Raw genomic sequence first — 22,836 nt, 5'->3', positions numbered from 1 at the left:
TGTAGTGGACAGGTTCAGCAAGATGGCACATTTTATCGCTCTTCCGGCTCTCCCTAATGCTAAAACTCTTGCACAGGTGTTCATTGGGGAGATTGTGAGGCTTCACGGGGTACCCTCCGAGGTGGTGTCTGATCGGGGGTCTCAGTTTGTGTCCAAGTTCTGGAAGGCGTTTTGTGCACGGCGGGGTATGCATTTGTCGTTCTCATCGGCTTTTCATCCTCAGACCAATGGTCAGACGGAACGTATGAACCAGAGCTTGGAGACATATCTCCGGTGTTTTGTGTCAGAGAACCAGGAGGACTGGGCTTCTTTCTTACCTCTGGCAGAGTTTGCTCTTAATAATAGGCGGAGCGAGTCCACTGGTAAGTCCCCGTTTTTTGGGGCATATGGTTTTCACCCCCAGTTTTGTACTTTCAGTAGGGGGGGCTCTTCGGGGGTTCCTGAGGAGGAACGATTTTCCTCATCACTCGCTTCAGTATGGAGAGGGGTGCTGAAGAATCTGAATACTATGGGGAACCGATACAAACGTATGGCTGATAGGAGGAGAGTGTCTGGTCCGGACCTAAGTGTGAACGATCGGGTATGGTTGTCTACCAGGAATATAAAACTTAAGGTTCCCTCCTGGAAACTGGGTCCCAGGTTCATCGGGCCGTACAGAATCAGTTCTATTATTAATCCGGTGGCATTCCGTCTTGACCTCCCCCCTACGTTTAAAATTCACAACGTGTTCCACAGATCGTTGCTTAAGAGGTATGTGGCGCCGGTGGTACCGTCACCTTTACCTCCCCCTCCAGTGGTGGTCAAGGGTAACTTGGAGTTCCAGGTATCGAGGGTCATCGATTCACGCTTTAATCGCCGGTCCCTTCAGTACCTGGTTCATTGGAAAGGGTATGGTCCTGAGGAGAGGATGTGGGTTCCTGCATCGGATATTAACGCAGACCGATTAGTTCGGGCCTTCCACACGACTCACCCGGATAAACCTGGCCCTGAGGGTCCGGAGGCCCCTCGTAGAAGGGGGGGTACTGTCACGGGTGTGTCGCCACGAAGATCGTCACGATTACACAGCCTGACTTCTCGCAGCTGACTTTTTGGTGCTTTGTGTTTTTCGGCAGTGAGGGAGTTAATTCTCTCTCTCTCTCTGTGCTAGACGAGGTCCAGCCTCGCCCAGCTGCAATCAATGCTGCTGTAGTGAGACTCCTTCAAATGCCTGCTGGTCTGTTAGGGAAGTGTCGGTGAAAGCATTTCATGCAGACTAACAGAGCGGATCGTGGTATTTGGAGTTTCAGAGATAAGTGTATTCGGAGAGTTTTTTCCCTTCCTCGCTTTAACATTTATCTCCTTTCCCGTTGGTGTTCCCTCTGTTGTAGTTGTGTAGTTTTTGTATGCAAGGTGGTTTTGGTTTTTCCCTTGTACTGTCTCGTTCGTCTAAGTACTGTGTGTGGGCATATTATTACTTGTCCCCTTTTGTTGTGATCGGGGTCCTTCTCAGGACTAGACTACTTAGGTGCAGGGATCCTCAGGAGGTAGGGATTACGCTGGCGGCCTGGACCTCTGTACCTTTAACAGTACCTCCAGGTTGAGGGATTAGTCAGGGCCCCAGCTTAGGGTCAGCTTAGGCCCCCTACCTCCAGTATACAGAGACAGCGTGACATTATGTCCCTGGGTAACCTCTATACATATCCTGTACACATATACTGTATGTCTCTGGGTAAGCTCTTTACATATCCTGTACACATATATTGTATGTCTCTGGGTAAGCTCTATACATATCCTGTACACAAATACTGTATGTCTCTGGGTAACCTCTGTACATATCCTGTACACATATAATGTATGTCTCTGGGTAAGCTCTATACATATCCTGTACACATATACTGTATGTCTGTGGGTAAGCTCTATACATATCCTGTACACATATACTGTATGTCTCTGGGTAAGCTCTATACATATCCTGTACACAAATACTGTATGTCTCTGGGTAACTTCTGTACATATCATGTACACATATACTGTATGTCTCTGGGTAACCTCTGTACATATCCTGTACACATATACTGTATGTCTCTGGGTAAGCTCTATACATATCCTGTACACATATACTGTATGTCTCTGGGTAAGCTCTATACATATCCTGTACACATGTACTGTATGTCTCTGGGTAAGCTCTATACATATCCTGTACACATATACTGTGTGTCTCTGGGTAACCTCTATACATATCCTGTACACATATACTGTATGTCTCTGGGTAAGCTCTATACATACCCTGTACACATATACTGTATGTCTCTGGGTAAGCTCTATACATATCCTGTACACATATACAGTATGTCTCTGGGTAACCTCTGTACATATCCTGTACACATATATTGTATGTCTCTGGGTAAGCTCTATACATATCCTGTACACATACTGTAAGTCTCTGGGTAAGCTCTATACATATCCTGTACACATATACTGTATGTCTCTGGGTAACCTCTATACATATCCTGTACACATATACTGTATGTCTCTGGGTAAGCTCTATACATATCCTGTACACAAATACTGTATGTCTCTGGGTAAGCTCTATACATATCCTGTACACATATACTGTATGTCTCTGGGTAACCTCTGTACATATCCTGTACACATATACTGTATGTCTCTGGGTAACCTCTGTACATATCCTGTACACATATACTGTATGTCTCTGGGTAAGCTCTATACATATCCTGTACACATATACAGTATATCTCTGGGTAACCTCTGTACATATCCTGTACACATATACTGTATGTCTCTGGGTAACCTGTATACATATCCTGTACACATATCCTGTATGTCTCTGGGTAACCTGTATACATATCCTGTACACATAGCCTGTATGTCTCTGGGTAACCTCTAAACATATCCTGTACACATATACTGTATGTCTCTGGGTAAGCTCTATACATACCCTGTACACATATACTGTATGTCTCTGGGTAAGCTCTATACATATCCTGTACACATATACAGTATGTCTCTGGGTAACCTCTGTACATATCCTGTACACATATATTGTATGTCTCTGGGTAAGCTCTATACATATCCTGTACACATACTGTAAGTCTCTGGGTAAGCTCTATACATATCGTGTACACATATACTGTATGTCTCTGGGTAAGCTCTATACATACCCTGTACACATATACTGTATGACTCTGGGTAAGCTCTATACATATCCTGTACACATATACTGTATGTTTCTGGGTAAGCTCTATACATATCCTGTACACATATACTGTATGTCTCTGGGTAAGCTCTATACATATCCTGTACACAAATACTGTATGTCTCTGGGTAAGCACTGTACATATCCTGTACACATATACTGTGTGTCTCTGGGTAAGCTCTATACATATCCTGTACACATATACTGTATGTCTCTGGGTAAGCTCTATACATATCCTGTACACAAATACTGTAAATCTCTGGGTAAGCTCTATACATACCCTGTACACATATACTGTATGTCTCTGGGTAACCTCTATACATATCCTGTACACATATACTGTATGTCTCTGGGTAAGCTCTATACATACCCTGTACACATATACTGTATGTCTCTGGGTAACCTCTATACATATCCTGTACACATATACTGTATGTCTCTGGGTAACCTCTATACATATCCTGTACACATATACTGTATGTCTCTGGGTAACCTCTATACATATCCTGTACACAAATGCTGTATGTCTCTGGGTAAGCTCTATACATATCCTGTACACATATACTGTATGTCTCTGGGTAACCTCTATACATATCCTGTACACATATACTGTATGTCTCTGGGTAAGCTCTATACATATCCTGTACACATATACTGTATGTCTCTGGGTAAGCTCTATACATATCCTGTACACATATACCGTATGTCTCTGGGTAACCTCTATACATATCCTGTACACATATACCGTATGTCTCTGGGTAACCTCTATACATATCCTGTACACATATACTGTATGTCTCTGGGTAAGCACTGTACATATCCTGTACACATATACAGTATGTCTCTGGGTAACCTCTGTACATATCCTGTACACATATACTGTATGTCTCTTGGTAAGCTGTATAAATATCCTGTACACTTAAGCAGTTGTGACGCCCCTGCGGGTTCAGTGTGATACCCCACTCTCGGGTAAGGAGGAAGCACTACCCAGGACCCACACACCCACATCCAACACCACATCACTCCAGTAGGGAAGGGTGAGATTGCTCCTGAGAGAGAGCACAGTCCCTGTCCCTGCCTGGAGGATGGAACTAGGTAGAGGAGGTGGGTGGAGGAAGTAGTTTAGGGGAGCACTGAAGGAAGGACTCAAGGTAGAGGGGACCACATAGAGTCACAGTTGGTGACGTTGGTCACATGACAGGTAGTATAAAAGGAAAAGTAGAAAGATCTATAAAGTCAGTTAGTCAGTGAGAGCAGTTGGTGATAGGAGTTTGTCACAGGGAGTGAAGAGAGAAGGGGTCCTAGGAACAAGAGCACAGTGAGAGAGGACCGTTGAGGAGTGGGGTCCAGTCAAAGGGGCCCAGTAAGAGCAAGAACAAGAGGAGCGAGGGAGTCAGAGAAGGGCTCCAGAAACAGAGAAAGGATTTTAGGGGCATGAGAAGTGCAGAGTCCATCCGTGCGCCCGAGTTCACGCCGACCGTGAAGAGATCAGGTCGCAGCAGGGGACCGGCCCCAGACTAGTGGAGGACTACAAGACTCAGCTAGGAAACCGGAGGTTGTGGTATCTCTATGTGCCGTAGCCAAAACCACACACATTCGCTGAAAAGGTGGCCATATAGGACCAAGGGGACAGAGAGCCAGCGCAGAGAGACGACCCGGGAAGGTACACAAGAAGGGAGTCCCGATCAAGTGCACCCAAGTTATCCGAGAGTTGGCTGGATCACTTCCCCGGAGGACACAGGACTCGGTGGGCTGTTATAACCTGCTGGTAGTTGTAACCTGGAACATCATAAGAACTGTGAGTAAAAACTCGAAGACTGCACCCCGCTGTGTCCTTGACTTAATTGCTGCGTCACCTGCCTTGCACTACACCAACAACAAAGCTATCTCTTTAACTGCCCTGGGGCCTAGTTCTACCCGTGGAGAGCTGAACCATCTCTGCTGTGTCACCAATGGTCCCAGTGGATCTGAACAGCAGCGGCGGCCACCTATAGCCGATTACCACGCGTGGCATCACAAAACTTTATCCCCAAAACTTTCCTCCCCACTCCAGGACAGATCCCGCAGCCGCAGCAGCTGACCCCAAAGTGGAGAAGTAGGGATGAACTTGGATAATCAGACCGGCCAGGTACTGGTTCACAGAATGGGTAGATGCAGTACAGCTGGTTAATAGGACGGATACCGGAACTGAAACACTAGCATTGCTCAGGCACCTCCCCACAGGGGAGGGTGCCTAAGTACTTGATATGTCTCAGCAATTGGCTGGGGACATTTTATGAAGTGCGCGCGTTGCCCCTTAAGAAACACGGAGGGCACGCACGCCTTAATCGCATTCCCGGGATGTCTGCGTGTCCTACACAGATCCCTGAAGGAAACCGCTACGGCAGGGACTGGAACAGCGCTGCCGTGGCAGTGAGCATGTCGGTATCCCTGACGGGAGGCGGAAGGGGGATCGTGCAGGGATGCTGAGGCAGACATTACATAGACAGCTTAGGAAGGTTGATCCTACTGACAAATTCCCTTTAAGTAAAAAAAAAAGCAATGCTTAAATAAATAAAATGGTTTAAAACTATACATTTTGAATACCATTTCTGGCCACCCATAGAAAACTAATATGTGGTCTTTAAGAACAGCTCACTGATATGTACTAAGCAGTTGGTGAGAAATAAATATCCTAATAAAAATGAATAGAAAGCATTCTTTTACGGATCTTACTTGGGCCTGAAGGCAGAGACAAAAGAGCAAAACTTGCAGTTATATTTGCCTTCTCTAGCAAACAGAGCCAGTGCCAAATGACTTCTCTCATGGGATCGCAGGCCTTGCATGGACATTAAAACTCGATCACACTGTTTACATGGGTAGCCACCTGGCCTGCAGCGTTTTGGAAGGGGAGTAGGCATGGGTTTTTGTTCTACTTCGGTGCTACATTCTCCAGCCTGTGTGCTGGAATCAACAGGCTGCCCTTGAAGATCTTTGCCATCATCTTGGGTTGTATCCTCCTTTTGAAAGAAAAGAGCATAATTCATACTTTGCACTGTGTCAAACATTTACTTATGTATCACAGAAAAGCTATTTCTACTTTTAGGTACCAAAATTAAACATACACTTTGAAATGCCAAGACGTTTGCATGGTAAGGAACAGTAGCATTTCATAGGTTTGGAAACACACAGGTGAAATGTTGGATTAGTAAGTATATACTACAGCGATACATTTACATAGTATATAATTAAAATGTATCAAAGAATCCCGTATCCTGGAAGAATAATGGAACAACAATTCTGAAATACTTTTGCTAGCATAAACTAAAAGGGCAATGCTTTCAAGAAACACAGTAACATGTAGACATAACCTGACTTATCTGACAGTGAATTATGTTTTTAGGAGAATTCTACTTCTATACTTGAAGAGTTATAAGATGTCTGACTGTTCAGAGGCACCATTTAAAACAGTCTTTTATTCAATAAAACATGTCAAGGCTACAAGAGAAGTAGCTTCAAAATGTTTGTGCCGTTAAGTCAGAATTTACTATTTGTACCTTTAGTTCAGGAGGAAGTGGGGGAGCATTTCCATACTGGACATGTTTGCGAAGGTGATTACAGATGGCTCGGAGTGTGGGATGGATTTCCACGCAGAACTTACATTTGTATCCCACTATATTTTCCTTTAATCCCTCTTGACCACTTCCTGTCTGTAACCATATCCAGAAAAATACAGAATTATGACAGCTACATGGACACTAAAAGGGTCATTGTTCAGAAGGACAAAACAATATCTCTCTACGCATCTATTTACTCACAGCTAACATGAAAGCTCTAAACTAATTACACATAGTGTAAAATCTCAATAAATGAGCATGAGACATAGTATCTCTACACCACAATGAAGTGCAGAGAAACAATCTAAACCATGAAAAATGCCAAACTGGCTCTTGAAGCACGTTATCTACTCCTAGAGTACTTTGTTCTATAGAAAAACACAAAAAAGAACTTCGTATTGAGAGCTTTTCAATAAAAACATGAACAGGTAAGAGTTTTTTTCTAATCGTATTCATCAGAATTAGTTAATATGCCGTATGCAAGAGGTGGACCAAAGAAATTGGCCACAACTGACAGAAGAATCCAGAAAGAAAAATAGAGAATAATAAAATGCAGAGGCTTTCTAGATAATGTTATCAAATAGTTATATTGATCAGATCAGATTATAGGGTGTAATTGGCCCCACCTAATAATAAACTGATTTCTGTGCTATAACAATTGCTTCTATTAATGTTTAATAGCCACCAACCATCATTTTTTTACCTAAATTCAATACTATTGACTTAAGATTGCCCCAATAAATATAGTGTCATGAATGTTATAGGAGATGGTAAATATCACTCATAGACGACCTAACAAACAAGGGCTACAATACCATTACAGGTGCACAGCAAAGCTCATAAATGCCCTATTACTAATAATGTATGATCATTTATTAGGCTACCCCTTTTTATAATGCAGATAAAGCTCACCTGCTCCCCAGAAAGGATGCAGCATCTCACTATCTCTCAATGTATTCTTCTTTAGAAATTACCGTAGGTTTACATTTTTGTATAACAGGAAAAGACAACAAGCTAAAGAAGCATAAAATTAGGAGATGGGGTGTAATGTTGTACCATTATTTAGCATAATTCTTCTCATGAAAATAAAATATACTTATGTACCTTTTTTTGGCAGTGGGTTAAGATTAAAATACTGATAAGAGATCTTAAATGAATTTTCCGTTTAAGCGCCTATGATCATACACTACATTTTAGTCATCTAGAAATTGTAATATTTTTGGTTTATCTACTACTTATTTAATATAGTCAGTGTAATCCCATTTTAGCTGAAATTTTTCTTTCTTCTTAATGTCCACATTTTGACTGTTTTTAGACTTGATTGATCATTCCTGTGACATTGCTTTCAATGTGTAGGACGTTATTTTTTCTTGAATTTTTTTTTCTTGAATTTGGATATTGACCCAGTTTTTCAATAATACCAACAACATGAGCACATTGCACCGTCATTATATGACTGTATTCGGTTAGATTTCATATTGTAAAGTCACTTATAATAAGGGCTGCAAACGAGACAGAGCAATGCACTCACACAATGGAATGTCTTAATGTCTATGGAAGCTAAGTGGCAAATATGGTGATATTTTTTAGAGCAGATATTCAGTAAGTTTAGAAAAACGTAATACTGGTGAAATCATATGCTTAATGGGATAGTAAAATAACCAGTGTAAAAAGCTCCTATATGTTTGGCATTAATATAAGGCTTGCATTTACCAGCTTTGTGCAGGATATGTAAATGCCAGTTTTTTAACACTATGGTGATCTTAGCACTTCAAGAAACAGATGTAGCCTGTGTCACTGCTGGTCTAATAGGACATTGGCATTTATTCATCATTTGATACAAGCAAATGTAAAAGCATCCAATTCATACAAACAAAGCATGAATCAGGATGACAAAAGCCCTGTGTGTAACCGATCGAACATAAAATAGATACTAAACACTATTCTGTATTTAACTTAATTATCATCAATATCATTAGAGAGTAACAGCTATTCACGATTCACTGAAGCCTAGACTATTGATAAGATTTATTTTCTTTTATCCCCACAAACAAAACAAATATATTCACTGATCCCCAGAGGGGATTGAAAAAAATCAATTAAAATCTCTTTTTTTATATACTTTAAAAATGAACTATTGCAACCAAATAATGCAAAGTAAAATTATGGTATGGGCACATTTAGCCTTTTTCAGGCGGATTCTGATGCCTTAAAAAGTTCAGAAAATCCAAGCCAAAAAATGAACATAATATAAAAATTGCATTGTTGCAGACATGTTCAGTTTTTTTGTTATGTCTTTTAACCACTTCAGGGTTCAGAAACCATGAAACTGGTAAAAGAAGTAGCATGTTGATTAAACAATGGCAAAACTATCAAGACCGCTTCAGGAAATAGACTGCTGGCTTTTTCCTGAAGTGGCTCTGCAGAGGAAAACCTAGGCTGTTCTGCCGTTGGAATAAAGTCATTGTGTGCACATACCAGTTTTTGAAGGCGTTCCTGGAGTAGAAACTGAGAGTAAACTCAAAGTTTTCAGGAGTTTTGAGATTTGGAGGAGGATTTCTAAAGTTTCCACTCACTATAAAGACTCCTCGTAAAGCTCTGTGTGCAAATAGTCACTTAGCACAAACTCTCCAAATCTTTCTCAAAAACGTAAAACTCCTCAAAATCTTGAGCGTTTACACTTTTTTTCTGCTCTAGGAGCTAGGAACAAAAAGATTCAGTGTACATTCAGTGGGGAAAATAAGTATTTGATACACTGACGATTTTGCAAGTTTTCCCACCTACAAAGAATGGAGAGATTCTTGTGATTTTTTTATTGTAGGTACACTTCAACTATGAGGCCCACGATGCAGAAATGCTGCATATTTTTTCCGCTTCTCCCTGGCAGGAAAAATGCATGTGGATTTTACATGAGTTTTTCCCGCCAGGTAGAAGCGTTTGTCAAGCGTTCTTCACATGCATTTCTGCATGCTGGTTGTCAAGCGCTTTTAGCATCAATTGGAAAGTGCTTGACAACTTGGTCACACTATATAAATCCATGCAACCGGCATGGATTTATAGTAGTGTGACCAAGTTAGTTAAAAATAAAAAGAATAAGAAAGGTAAAATATAAAGATTATACTTACCTTCCAATGTCCTCCCAGTGTTTTCTCCGCCGCATCTGGTCTCTTGCACTGCTCGCGGTGGTGTGAAGGACCTGCGGTGACATCATTGAGTCATGTGACAGGTCACATGACTCAATGACGTCATGGCAGGTCCTTCACAACAATGCGACCCATACAGCAGACCAGACGGAGGGGAGAAAACACCGGGAGAACATCAGAAGGTAAGTATAATCTTTATTTTTTATTTTAAATTCTTTTTTTTTACAGTTTCTATGGTACCCAGGTCTGGATGAGAGTCTCCTCTTCTCCAGACCTGGGTACCATCCGCACATTGAACCGTGTGATATCCGCTTGTGCACATGTAGTGATGCGGATGTCACGCGGTCCAATGCAAGTCAATGGCGGCGATTACGCTGCGTGTCCGCAAAATTAATGGACATGCTGCAGATTTTTGAGCGCAGCATAAATGCTGCAAAAAAATCCGCAGCATGGGCATTGACATTGCGGCTTGTCATTGGGGACCATGCGGGACGGATTACCAAGCGTTTCCCAAGCGTTTACGCTGCGTAAATTCCGCAGCATAAACGCTTGGAAAATGCTTCGTGGGCACGCAGCCTGAGAGACAGAATCTAAAATAAAAATCCAGAAAATCACATTTTATGATTTTTACATAATGAATTTGCATTGTATTGAATGAAATAAGTATTTGATACAATAGAAAAACAGAACTTAATATTTGGTACAGAAACCTTTGTTGGCAATTACAGAGGTCAGATGTTTCCTGTAGTTCTTGACCAAGTTTGCACACACTGTAGCAGGGATTTTGGCCACTCCTTCATACAGATCTTCTCCAGATCTTTCAGGTTTCGAGTCTGCCCCTGGGCAACATTGAGTTTCATCTCCTTCCAAAGATTTTCTATTGAGTTCAGGTTTGGAAACTGGCTAGGCCACTCCAGGACCTTGAAATGCTTCTTATGGAGCCACTCCTTAGTTGCCCTGGCTGTGTGTTTCGGGTCATTGTCATGCTGGAAGACCCAGCCATGAACCATCTTCAATGCTCTTACTGATGGAAGAAGGTTGTTAGCCAATATGTCGCGATACATGACTCCATCCCTTTAATACGATGCAGTTGGCTTGTCCCCTTTGCAGAAAAGCACCCCCAAAGTATGATGTCTCCCCCATGCTTCATGGTTGGGACCGTGCTCTTGGGGTTGTATTCATTCTTCTTCCTCCAAACACAGCGAGTGGAGTTGATACCAACCAGTTCTATTTTGGTCGCATCTGACCACATGACTTTCTCCCATGCCTTCTCTGGATCATCCAGAGGGTCATTGGCGGACTTCAAAAGGACCCTGACATGTGCCGGCATGAGCAGGGGGACCTTGCGTGCCTTGCAGGATTTTAATCCATGATGGCGTAGTGTGTTACTAATGGTAATGTTTGAAACTGTGGTCCTATCTCACTTCAGGTCATTTATCAGGTTCTCCCGTGTAGTTCTGGGCTGATTCCTGACCTTTCTCAGAATCATTCTTACCATATGAGGTGAGATCCTTCATGGAGCCCCAGACCGAGGAAGATTGACAGTCATCTTGTGTTTCTTCCATTTTCTAATAATTGCACCGACAGTTGTTGCCTTCTCAACAAGCAGCTTTCCTATTGTCCTGTATCCCATCCCAGCGTTGTGCAGGCCTACAATTTTGTCCCTGGTGTCCTTAGACAGCTCTCTGGTTTTGGCCATGGTGGAGAGGCTGGTGTGTGATTGATTGAGTATATGCACAGGTGTTTTTTATACATGTAAAGAGTTCAAACAGTACAATTAATACAGGTAATGAGTGGCTTCTTAAAGGAAAACAGGTCTGTGAGAGCCAGAATTCTTGCTGGTTGGTAGGTGATCAAATACTTATTTCATGCAATAAAATGCAGTTTAATTATTTAGAAATCATACAATGTGATTTTCTGGTTTTTAGTGTACCTTACGATAAAAATTACAGACCTCTCTATTTTTTGTAGGTGGTAAAACTTGCAAAATTGGCAGTGTATCAAATACTAATTTTCCCCACTGTATGCCTTAAGAGTATGTACACATGATGCCTATTAGACTTCATACCTGCACAAGTTTTGAAAACATGTTGGTGTTTTTCTTGACACATCTTCTTTGTTGTCTTGTTATTTTTGCAGTTGCTTTGCCTGCAACGTCTTTAAAAAAAATTATGTAAAATAGTGGCGGTTTCTAAGCGAAAGTCACCTGAAGAATGGTCAAGTCACTCTTTTAGCTGATTCTTGGCTTTCCAAGCCTAAAGTGGTTCAAAGAAGTTAAAAACAATGACGCATATGCACAGCAAGTTATTTGATATTGCTGTCCATATGTTTATTATTTTAACAGTTATTGAGCACTTTTTCAGCTGGTTCCAGGTGGAGTTTACCTGAAAAAGATGCCGGGTGCACATACACCTAGGTTATTTGAACACTGAGTCGTTTTGCTACGCTTTTGAAACAGAAACTGGTTATGTGCACACAGTTTTTCAATGTGTTTGGAGCAAAAACAAAGGAGATACTGAAAGGAAACTCTCCAAATCTTCCTCAAAAATAAAAAAAATCCTAAAAACTTTGAGTTTCCTCAAAAAAAAAAACAACAAAAAGACTCTGTGTGCCCATAGCCACTGAGAGTAATCTTCAATTTTTTGAGGAGTTTTGAGTTTGTTTAGGAGGACTAGAAGAGTTTATGTTCAGTTTCTGCTCCATAAACTCCTCAAAAATCACAGTGTGAACAATACCAAAACGTTATGTGCACACGACGTTCGTTAAAAAGCAAGCATAAAAAAAAACGCTGAAAAAATGCTAAAAAGAATGAACATATGCACAGCAATCTCAAAACTACTTGCTATACATATGTTCAGTCTTTTTTAGGTTATTTTAACTGTTTCACCTTCAAAAGCCACAAAGCATTTTAAAAAAAGTGAAACTTGCCTGAAAAATAATTAAAGAAGACTACAAAGAATGAACATAATGCACTGCAATATCAAATCAACTTGCTGTGCATATATTCCGTCCTTTGGAGCTTTATTTAACCGCTACAGGTTTCGAAAGCTGTTAAGCAGCAAAAAGAAGTGACCTGACCATTCTTCAGAGAGCTTCCCACTTGCCAGTTATAGTTTACATTATTAAAGAAACCAGCGGTGGAGCCATCAAAAAATGGCTGAAAAGACACCAAAGAAGATACTTTAGGATATTTGCACAAGAAGTCTTTTTGCTAAGTCTTTCGAACAGAAACTTAGTGAAAACTCATCGTTGTAAAGTCTGGAGATTTAGAGGAGGATTTGAAGAGATTCCGCTCACTTTCTGCTCCATAACCTCTTTGAAAAACCCAACTAAGCATATAGCCATATTTATTTTCCTGTTTACCAAACATTGCAACCATTGTGGACTTTGTTATCATCTGTTCTGCTGTGCCGTTTATTTCTTAACCCTAGAAAGCATACCTGGGGCCTCGCAGGCCCGCCCTGTTAATTGTTTTCTATTTTCTGCAAGATTACTTTAGTTAGAATTTTGAAACTCTAGGTATTCCTCAGGTATATAGTTGTTTGTCATTTCCAGTTGTTCATTTATTTTTATGTTACAACTCTTTTTTGAAAATACCCATTTTTATGGTCATGCGTTCTAGGGTTAAGCTGGCCATACACATAAATTAGCAGTTGACTTGAACATTGGCTTGGCCAGATGTTCTTCAACCTTTCCATGAACATGCACACTCAGCTGAGCATTAGTTTATTAAAAAGACAACCTACTATCTGACATCAACTTTTCTCCCTAAGCAATAATCCCTGATCCACATTTCTTTTGATAATCGCCGATAGGAAATATTAAGGCCCCCTGAAAGGAGACACAGAAAGCTAGTAGCTAAAATTTAAATTCGAAAAATATGTTATAAACACATTTTGGCTACCTGGTGCTTTCTATGCCAGTTTTCAAAGTCACGTCTGCAGAAAAATAAAATAAAAGTAACCACCATGACTCTAACCTTCTGAAAGATATGCTTCACTCTAATAAGAGTGAAACAGATATTAAATTGTATATATCTGACCTTTTCTTGTTTGCCATCTGCAGCAACGATGTCACAATTTTTTTGCTTGCTTAAAAGTTGCTTCCGTCTTTCCTGACGTTTTGCACGTTTTTGGAACTCTTCAATGTGAGATGTCAAATGGCTCGTCAGTTCAGCAATACTGTTCAATTTGCTGTTACAATGCTTGCATTGATATGTGGTGGTATAGGAACGGGTGCCAGTTGTGCCCAATATTGAAAAATCTCTCTTTACGTCTTTGCTATGATGATCTGTGTAGTGCATGCACAGGAGATCAGCTGTGCTGAATGACAGCTTAAAACATTTAATACATCTATATGGAAGAAGCTCAGTTTCATTACTTTCTGAATCATCAAAAGGAGCCTCTGTTTCAGACATATCTTCAGGTGCACTTTGGTCTTTATGTTTCTCTGAGTACACAGGTGTAAAAAAATGGTCAAGCTTACCACCATGTGCCTTTTTAGGGAAGACTCCAGGGTGTCTTTTTACGTAATGTGACACGATTCCTTTCTTGCTATAAGATTGAAATGAACAGAGAGAACACGTTTTCCTTTCAATTGCCTTCTTCAGGTCGTCATTCAGCTCAGTTGAGCTTTCTTTCTGTGGTAAAGGAAGAACCATCTTGCTTGGTTTATCATTAACTGTTCTAGATGCTGCTAGACAGTGAGTATAGTATGCATCTATGTCGTGCCGCTTCTGATAGTGGGCTGCTAGACCCTTGCGAATTGGATTAGTATAGGAACAGAGGGCACACTTAAACAAATTGTTTTTACCCTCTGGCTGTGCTCGAACATTATTATGTTTGATACGGTAGTGCCTAGCTATCCCTTTTCTTGTTGAGCAAAAATACTTGCATAATTGACATTTAAACACTGTGTGTGATGCCGTATTTTTACGTGGCCTGAAATCTAGAATTTCAGTGACTTCACCGGGTTCTAGAGTTACAACAGTTTCATGTGGCTGATCATCAGCTGGAGTGTCTGGTTCAGTGCTGGAAATTTCATTTGGAGATGTTTCTGAAATCATGTCTGCTTCTGGCTGATTATGGTATTTTTCATAGTGAATCTTTAATTTTTCTAAAGTGCCATGGGTATAAGGGCATATTTTACATCTGTAGGCACCATATCCTTGTTTAAAAATTCGATTATTTTCTTCATTGTCATTTTGTACAGATTCATTGGGTGGTTCCACATCGTGCACAAAATCTTCAGCAGTTACCTTTATTAACGGGTGTCGTTTTTGGTAGTGAGTAAGAACCCCATGAATTCGAGTGTTGATATATGGACAATGTCTACATTTATAAACTGCTCCAGGATTAATGTCAACATCCTGGGCGAAGTCTGCAGCTTTGACTTTCATGCCTGGATGCTTCTTTCCATAATGAGTTAACAGGCCATGTAAATTGTTGTACTCAGATAAACACACAGTGCATTGATAAGGTGATGAAGCAAGAGCAGAAGACAATTGTGTTGGCTTTTCCTGTAATACACTGGTATTTTCTAAACTCTCCATGTGAGTTTCGAAATGTATGGAGCCTTTCTGAGTAACATAAGTTTCAGATGTTTCTTCTTCACAATTTACATTCTGTGCAGCATCCTTCTCCTTAATAATGTCAAGCAGAACAGATTCATCCCCTTTCAGAACCCAAGGATGCACAGCTTGATAGTGGTTAGTGATATCCCAAATAGAACTGGCTTCAAATGTACAATCTCGACACTTATAAGATTTTAATTCAGGAGTTGACTGCACAGGAACGGGATCTGGGCCAGCACATAGCTTTGTTGCCATATAGGTATAATCCACATAGTGCTCTGGATGTCTTCTTTGATAATGTTCAAGAAGACCACTGGGCTCTGGATGCGAATAAATACACCATTCACAGTGATAGCCAGCTTCAATTAAGCCATCCAAAAAAGCCCATTTTAAAATTAAAGTCACTGTCGCTTTTAAACTAGGATGGTCTTTCTTCATGTGCTTTCTTAGCGAATAGACATAAGGGGTTGAAAACAAACACTGCCTACATTTTAGAGTTCGAAGCTTAGTCTTCTCAGGCTCATTATTTGGAGGAGAGGTTTGGATGTTTGTGCTGGATTTCTTTTGGCCTTGCTCACATAGACTCCTTACAGCAGCTGTGTGTTGTCTAATAACATCAGCATTTACTTTATAATCTCTGTGTTTCTTCTGATAATGAATAAGAACTCCTTTGACAGTTTGATTACCATAGTCACAATGTTGGCAAAAGAACATTTCATTTTCTTTAGGTTGAACACTACCTTTTTTGGTGTTGAACATAGTTGTAGACTGCTTACCAGGTACGTATTGTTGAGGATCTGCATTTCTCATGGTCTCAGAATTTGGAGGTGCCTGTCTAATGTACTTTGCAGTGACCTTAATTTCAGGATGCCTTTTCTGATAATGTACCAATACACCAACGACTGAACGATTACTGTATGAACAGTGCTTGCAGTAGTATAGTTCAACATTTTCTTCTGGTGCAGCAGCTACATTGGTAGAATTTGGAGTTACAGAAGATCCTCCATCAAAAGCTAGCTGAGAAATAGCTGTTCCGCTGTCAACAGTGACAATGCGCATTGTTTTTTGAATCCTGAAGTACGATGCCTTTTCGTCAGGATGCTTTTTTTGATAATGAACCAAAACAGAATGCATGTTTGGACTAGCAAATCCGCACACATCACAATCGTAAACCACAACATTATTAACAGCAGTATTCTTCTGAGTCTCATTCTCTGTAGAAAATGGCTTTGTGGTACTTGCTTGTTGTGTAGGTTTATTAAAGGTTGCAGAGCTGCTGATTCCATGCCCTGAAGGAGTAGAGGTCACCATGTTTTTAGGGGCAGAATTCAAAATTTCTCTTAATGTTTGCGATTCAGCATTAAGCTCTTCTTGTCGTTCAACAACATAACTTGAAAATATCATTGCGTTATTGATTTTAACTGTAGGGTGCATTCTTTGGTAGTGAGGCATTAAGCTTCGGACATTAGGACTTGTGTAAGAGCAAAAACGACATCTATAAATAAGATCTGACTGGTCAAAGTTAAGAACATTCATTGCTTCTGGATGATGCTCTCCATAATGTTGTTGCAAATCCTCAAAATTATTATAGTCTATGTAGCATTCAAGACAGCGGTATACTGCACTATGGTCATTGGGATCCAGGATATACCTAAAACTGAATTTAATATAGGGATGCATGCGCTGATAATGCGTGCTAACACTACGTGCTGACTTATTGCTAAAGTCACAGTGTTTGCAATAGTATAGTCTTCCAGACTCGTCATTGTACTCCGCATTTTCACTATTCTGTTCACTTTCACTAAACTGATTAGACTGGTTACAACCAACAGACGAATTTTGATCTTGGTCTTTAAAGCCAATGGACTGGAAGTAGTACTCTTCATCATCATCTGACAGTGTTAATTCAATTTCGGCACCATTGGCTGCTGAGTAACTATGTTGGATGTTTCTAAAACTCATGTTTTTTTGTGCTAAGCCGATATCCCGATTCCATATTTGTTGGATAGAGTACTGGTCAGCAGTCTCCAATTGTTCAGTTGTATCTTCCTCCTTGTCCAGTTCTACCTCTATTTCTACTTCATTTTCCTCCTCATCTTCGTCATCCTCCACATTAATGACTGTATCTTCTTGCTGTTTAGTTTGGCTAATTTTGCTCTGTAAATTGCTTGCAATTTCATCAATTCTTGTTCTTTTCTTTACAGGTGACAAATCCAAAGGAAAATCATTTGATATTTTCCGGGATGCCTTTGCAACAAAATTATTTTTTGAAGATAGCCCCAAAATAGAAGTCTGACTCTTTCGCACAGTACCAGAATTACTAGAATCTTGTTCGTTCTCTTGTATTTGCTGTACCACATTACTATTGTTTGGCATGTTGTCACAGAATGAATGCTTATGCTGCTGGTGAACACGCAGACCTTTTAAGGTTGTTGTGGAGTAATTGCACATTGTACATTTGTATGGGTTCTGCAAAGAAGTTTCTGGCATGTTTCCAGATTTTCTGCCATTTATATTACTAGTGTCATACACTTCATTTAATTGTGAAGACATACTTTCACTCAGCGCACTTATAGGATCCCAGTCAGGAGATGCACCACTGTGACACTGCTTATGTGCCCCGAGTTTTAATGGGCTTTTGCATGAAAAAGGACATTCATCACATTTGTAAACTGCAGTCTTTCCAGATAAGTGAATATTTTCAATATGACGAGAGATACTTCGTCGATGCATGGTAAGAAATGGGCAAAAAGGACACTGAAATCTGTTCATAAATCTTCTAAAAGGAATTCCCTTTGTCTCCAGCAATTTGTTGTTTTCAGATCCCAACAATGGTTCCCCAGACATATCATGATGGTCCATTAGGTTGAAACCATTTTCACCATCTATTTCTATGTAGTCCTCATCAGAACTTGAATCATTTAATAAGCTATTCTCATCCATATCAACCATAGAAGTGGACTTTTCTGAAATTACATAAGGGGATCTTTCTGATACATTTAAAATACCAGCATTTGAAGGAAATTTAGGTTTCATTGGAACATATGACATTGACTGATACTTGGAAGTATTACCTCCAGGAAGATTACTTATAGGGGTCCTGTAACCAGAAATATTTGCACTAGATAAGTCTTGGGTTGCCATGTTTAGTGGCATGTAGCTAGTTCCAGGACTAGACATTTGTAAACCTTTAGTTTGGAAATCTGGCATGTTTAGTCCATCTTGTCGTAAACTTGACAATATTTTGACCATCCCACGATGTTTTTTCATCATATGGTCACACCAGCGTTCCCTTCGTGGTGTTTGGTAGCTACACCATTCACAGCAAAAGTTTCCCCTAGACTTTGTCAGAGGTTTCACCATGGATTCAAGTATACTCCGCTCTACTACTTCAGCAGGCAATTCTTTACATGTTTCCTGAATTGACATGGAAGTAGGAGTACTATGAGACACTGAAGGCGATAAACTTTCTTTCAGGCTATTCTTATGGTACATTTTTTGATGCTTGATTATTCTTGCTCTTCTAGGTGACTTGTAAGTGCAAAACTGGCATGAGAAAACTTTTCCAAACCCATCATGCAGCATAATATTATAATTTCCAGACGCTCCTGTATTTCCACTAGCATGTCCATGAACTTTCCTGGTATGTTCCACCAGAAGATATTTAGATCGAAAATAGCGAACACAAAATTTGCATTGGAAAAACTTATTGGTTGGTTTGGAACTGGCAGCAGATGACATGTCATAAAAACTAGAAGTGGGACTGTAATATGATCCGGTAGGCGCCTGAGGAGTATTCTGGCCTGAAAAGAAATAAAATATTTCAATTAAATAATTTCAAATATGTCAAGATATGTTTTATTGACATTTTGCTTGGTTTTCTCAACTCTGTTGCTAAAATATGGGACTTTGAAGTTTAAGGTACCTAACATTTTGTTTTCTCCACTCCGTTGCTAAATATGGGCTTTTGAACTTTAGGGGGCCCAAATATAACATTTCAACAAAGGGGGCGTTAACAGAGAAGCAACAGCCCACAGAGACTGTCAAAACAGTCACTTTCAGCTTCATATGGTTAGACTTGACATGTCTCACTTGATCAAGTTGAAAACTCACTCACCGCCTTCTGTCGTTACAGTGCCAGGAGAGGAGGAGATTTTCAGAGTGGGAGTACCTGTGCAGTGAAGATTATTGTGGGAGCAGCGTTTGTCACATACAGCACTCTGAACTCACTACAGGTATTGGAGCATACGGTTAATCTCCTTATTCTCCGATACTTGTGGTATGTCCAAAGCTTTGTGACAAATGCTGCTCACGCAATTTTTCGACACTCCCACGCTGCTGCTCTCCTCCTCTCCCAGTGCTATAATGACAGGGGGCGATGGAAGTGAAGACTTCTCAGCAAGTTCAAGTGAGATACATCCAATCTAACCAGATAATGTGCAAAATTTCTATTTTGACATTCTCTGTCAGCTTTTCCTCCTACTCTATGATGCTGCTTTCTTATGACTGAGCTGCATCATAGAAGTGAAAACACCCCTAGAGAAAAACCACTGTTAACATCCACTTGGCTGAAGAAGAAATTGGCATATTGGGCGCCTTCTACTTCAAAAGCACCCAAAAGCTCATAAATCAGCAATGGAGCAGAGGAAATCATAAAAAAATGTTTTAAATAGCTCCTTTTTAATGATGAATATAAAATAAAAAAATGTTGGGAAAACTCATCTTTAACGTATTTAACTGAAAAGCTACCTGTATTTATAGGAAACAATGGAAAACACTGAGAACCCACCATGAGTTTCTTCTGTAGGCACAAATTCATTTTTCAATGAAGAAAACACAGCTTCTGACTGGTTAGTGGAATTCGTACCCACAGTTCTAGCTTGACTAGAACTTTCCTCTGTTACATCTGTGGGCTGCAGAAACGCAGTATGAACATCTTGTATGTGAGATTTTAGCTCTTCATAAGATTGGGCTCTGAAATCACAACCATCACATTGAAGAACTTCCATGGTCTCTGTTTTTACATTAGAAAATTCTGAAAAATACAAAGAAAATCTAGTTGTATTGCATTGCATGATTGAATAAAATGTATAACAATTTCTACATAATGATTTTTAAAATTATCTGAATAAAATGGTGTCAACTGTAACATTAGATTTTTTTTTCATATTTTCTAACACTGAAGCCTGTTCAAGATATAGCAAATGGCTGACTTTAGGTTACACAATTTTTTCTTTAATATTCCAAACCATATATATGGAAAGTAATTCTTGCCAGTTTGGTCACTGTATAAACTTATTTCATGTCCCCAGTCAAAAAATAAACCCATTTAACCATTGAACTCTGGTCAATATGTACTTAAGGTTAATGTTTATGAAAGAAAAAACTATACACAATAATAAAGACATCAATACAAAACAGGGTACAAACTTTGGCACTGGTGTCAAGTAGTGTAGCTAAATGAGAAGGTGTAAACAAAAAGTTTTATAGATTAAGAAATAATGGGAGAAAGTCAAGTCTATCACAAAATCACTTTAAAACTTTTTATCACATAAAAAAAAAACAAGTAACATTTTTGACAAATATATTTATTTTCATTTTTTTACATTTTGATTGTAAAACCACTTGGACATTCAAAAACGACTAGGTGCCATATTAGAAATTTAAAGAAATGGTAATTTCAAGACCATACAGAATACTATGATATGCCTAACCAAATTATGTGCACAATAAACCGACAAAAACTTTTTGGAAATTAAGTCAAAGACAATAAAATGCACTTGATGCAGCTTATAATAATTTGCAATGCAATGCAGTTTATAATAATTATGTACAACCCAAAATAAATTAGGCAAAAAAAAAAGAATGCAATAAATATAATAATGTCAAGTATGCAGTATTTAAAACTACAGCAAGTGAAGTAAATCATAAACATAAAATAGACATAGCATTTCTAATCAACTCATTAGGACAAGAAAATTATATAGTACAGGTAAATAATATGACTTAACAGTCATAAATCAAAGAAAAAGAAGAAAAAGATACTGAGATTGAAAAAGAAATCCCACCTTGTGTAAGAAACCTCTGGTAAGACACACAGAATATACTATCTAAAATACAGGCTGTCTTCTGTTATCAATAAAAGCCTTTGTGCTGAATGGTTTTAAAAACAAGAGGAAATCTAGCTCTTATTTCAGCTCATAAACTTGGATTGTGGCTATCCAATGTTGATCAAATTACAGCAGCAAATTATGCCCCATCCCAAGTTTCTTCAACAAAATCCATTACATCTCAAAACATTTTTCCATGGTGCAGATGAGTCCTGCACTTTAAGCACTTCATAGAAGCAGATCATCCAGTTTTCTTCTCCTTTCCCATCCCCCAAAGTGAGACCTTTCTTCTAAAGGAGGAAGAGCTCTGCTGAATATTTCTGGCACATGTTCCAGAGACAGGAGACATTGCTTCATAGAAGCAGTAAGACTCGCTCTGCAGTTAAGTCCTCAGAGCTTTAGAAGCAGCCATTTTAGCTCTGCAAATGCAATCACACAAGAAGCTTCAGCATAATGTTGCCTTGAACAGTCAGGCAACCAGAAACAGGCAGTGTTTAATTTCATGAGAAATCGTAACAATTCAAACAAATTAATTTCAAAGCTGGGACAATCTATCCATTCAGTAAAAGGAAGTATTTAACAGTGTAACCAAAGGAAGAAATAGAATGTGCAAAGCTAACTATCATACATAACTTTCCAGGTTCATACCCTTGTGCTCACATGGCAGTTGCCTTCTCTCAGCAGAAGAACATATGCCTTCTGGATTACAAAATCTAAACCATCTCAGATAATCACAGACTGACTGCATTGCTATTCCTGCCGCATCAAACACACCCTACAAAACACCACTCTCAACAATGTTCTGGGAAACATTGCACAACTCTGAAGAACAACCTGTTTCAGTACAACATGATTCCTGAAAAAAGACCAGAAAATAATCTTATAAAATAATGATAAATTATAGGGCAAAATTCTAGTCTTTCAATGTATATAAGGCTAATTAATAGTGTTCCCCAAATATGAATGTTGAGCAATCTTTGCATTATATATACTGACAAGCAAAAGGGTACCAATGTTTTGAACTTTTGACTTTCAGGTGTAACGGGTCTGGGAGGCGGAACCTCTGAGCTACTATACAAGGGGGCGGTCCTTGTAAGGGAGCGGGTGGCGACCAGGGAAGACGGGCAGGCAGTCACACCAGGTGACCGGAACAGTCTCTGGGTGTACGGGCAGGAGGTCACGGCAAGTGACCGGGGCAGTCTCTGGATGAACGGGCTGG

General features: G+C 39.8%; 1 protein-coding gene across 6 annotated transcripts in view; it reads right to left on the bottom strand.

Moving 5' to 3' along the window:
• ZNF462 (zinc finger protein 462) overlaps window positions 1–22,836 on the bottom strand; it is a 181,276-nt gene that overhangs the window by 113,303 nt on the left and 45,137 nt on the right. For 4 of the 6 annotated variants that reach the window (XM_073666773.1, XM_073666842.1, XM_073666806.1 and 1 more), the window contains exons 2-5: window positions 20,297–20,542; window positions 13,978–19,310; window positions 6,733–6,885; window positions 5,912–6,195 (exon numbers count right to left, since the gene is read on the bottom strand). In XM_073666773.1, the coding sequence (XP_073522874.1) occupies window positions 5,912–6,195; window positions 6,733–6,885; window positions 13,978–19,310; window positions 20,297–20,516 (5,990 nt within the window). In that variant the 5' untranslated portion in view covers window positions 20,517–20,542. Of the gene's footprint in view, window positions 1–5,911; window positions 6,196–6,732; window positions 6,886–13,977; window positions 19,311–20,296; window positions 20,543–21,575; window positions 21,706–22,836 lie in introns of those variants that run through there. The other 2 variants (XM_073666823.1, XM_073666833.1) reach the window with 2 other exon arrangements.

This window comes from Phyllobates terribilis, unplaced genomic scaffold (genome assembly GCF_046119375.1).
Source record: "Phyllobates terribilis strain yellow unplaced genomic scaffold, ASM4611937v1 Scaffold_1__5_contigs__length_1240528914, whole genome shotgun sequence".
NCBI classification, from domain to species: Eukaryota; Metazoa; Chordata; class Amphibia; order Anura; family Dendrobatidae; genus Phyllobates; species Phyllobates terribilis.
This window is presented reverse-complemented; position numbering and strand designations above follow the sequence as displayed.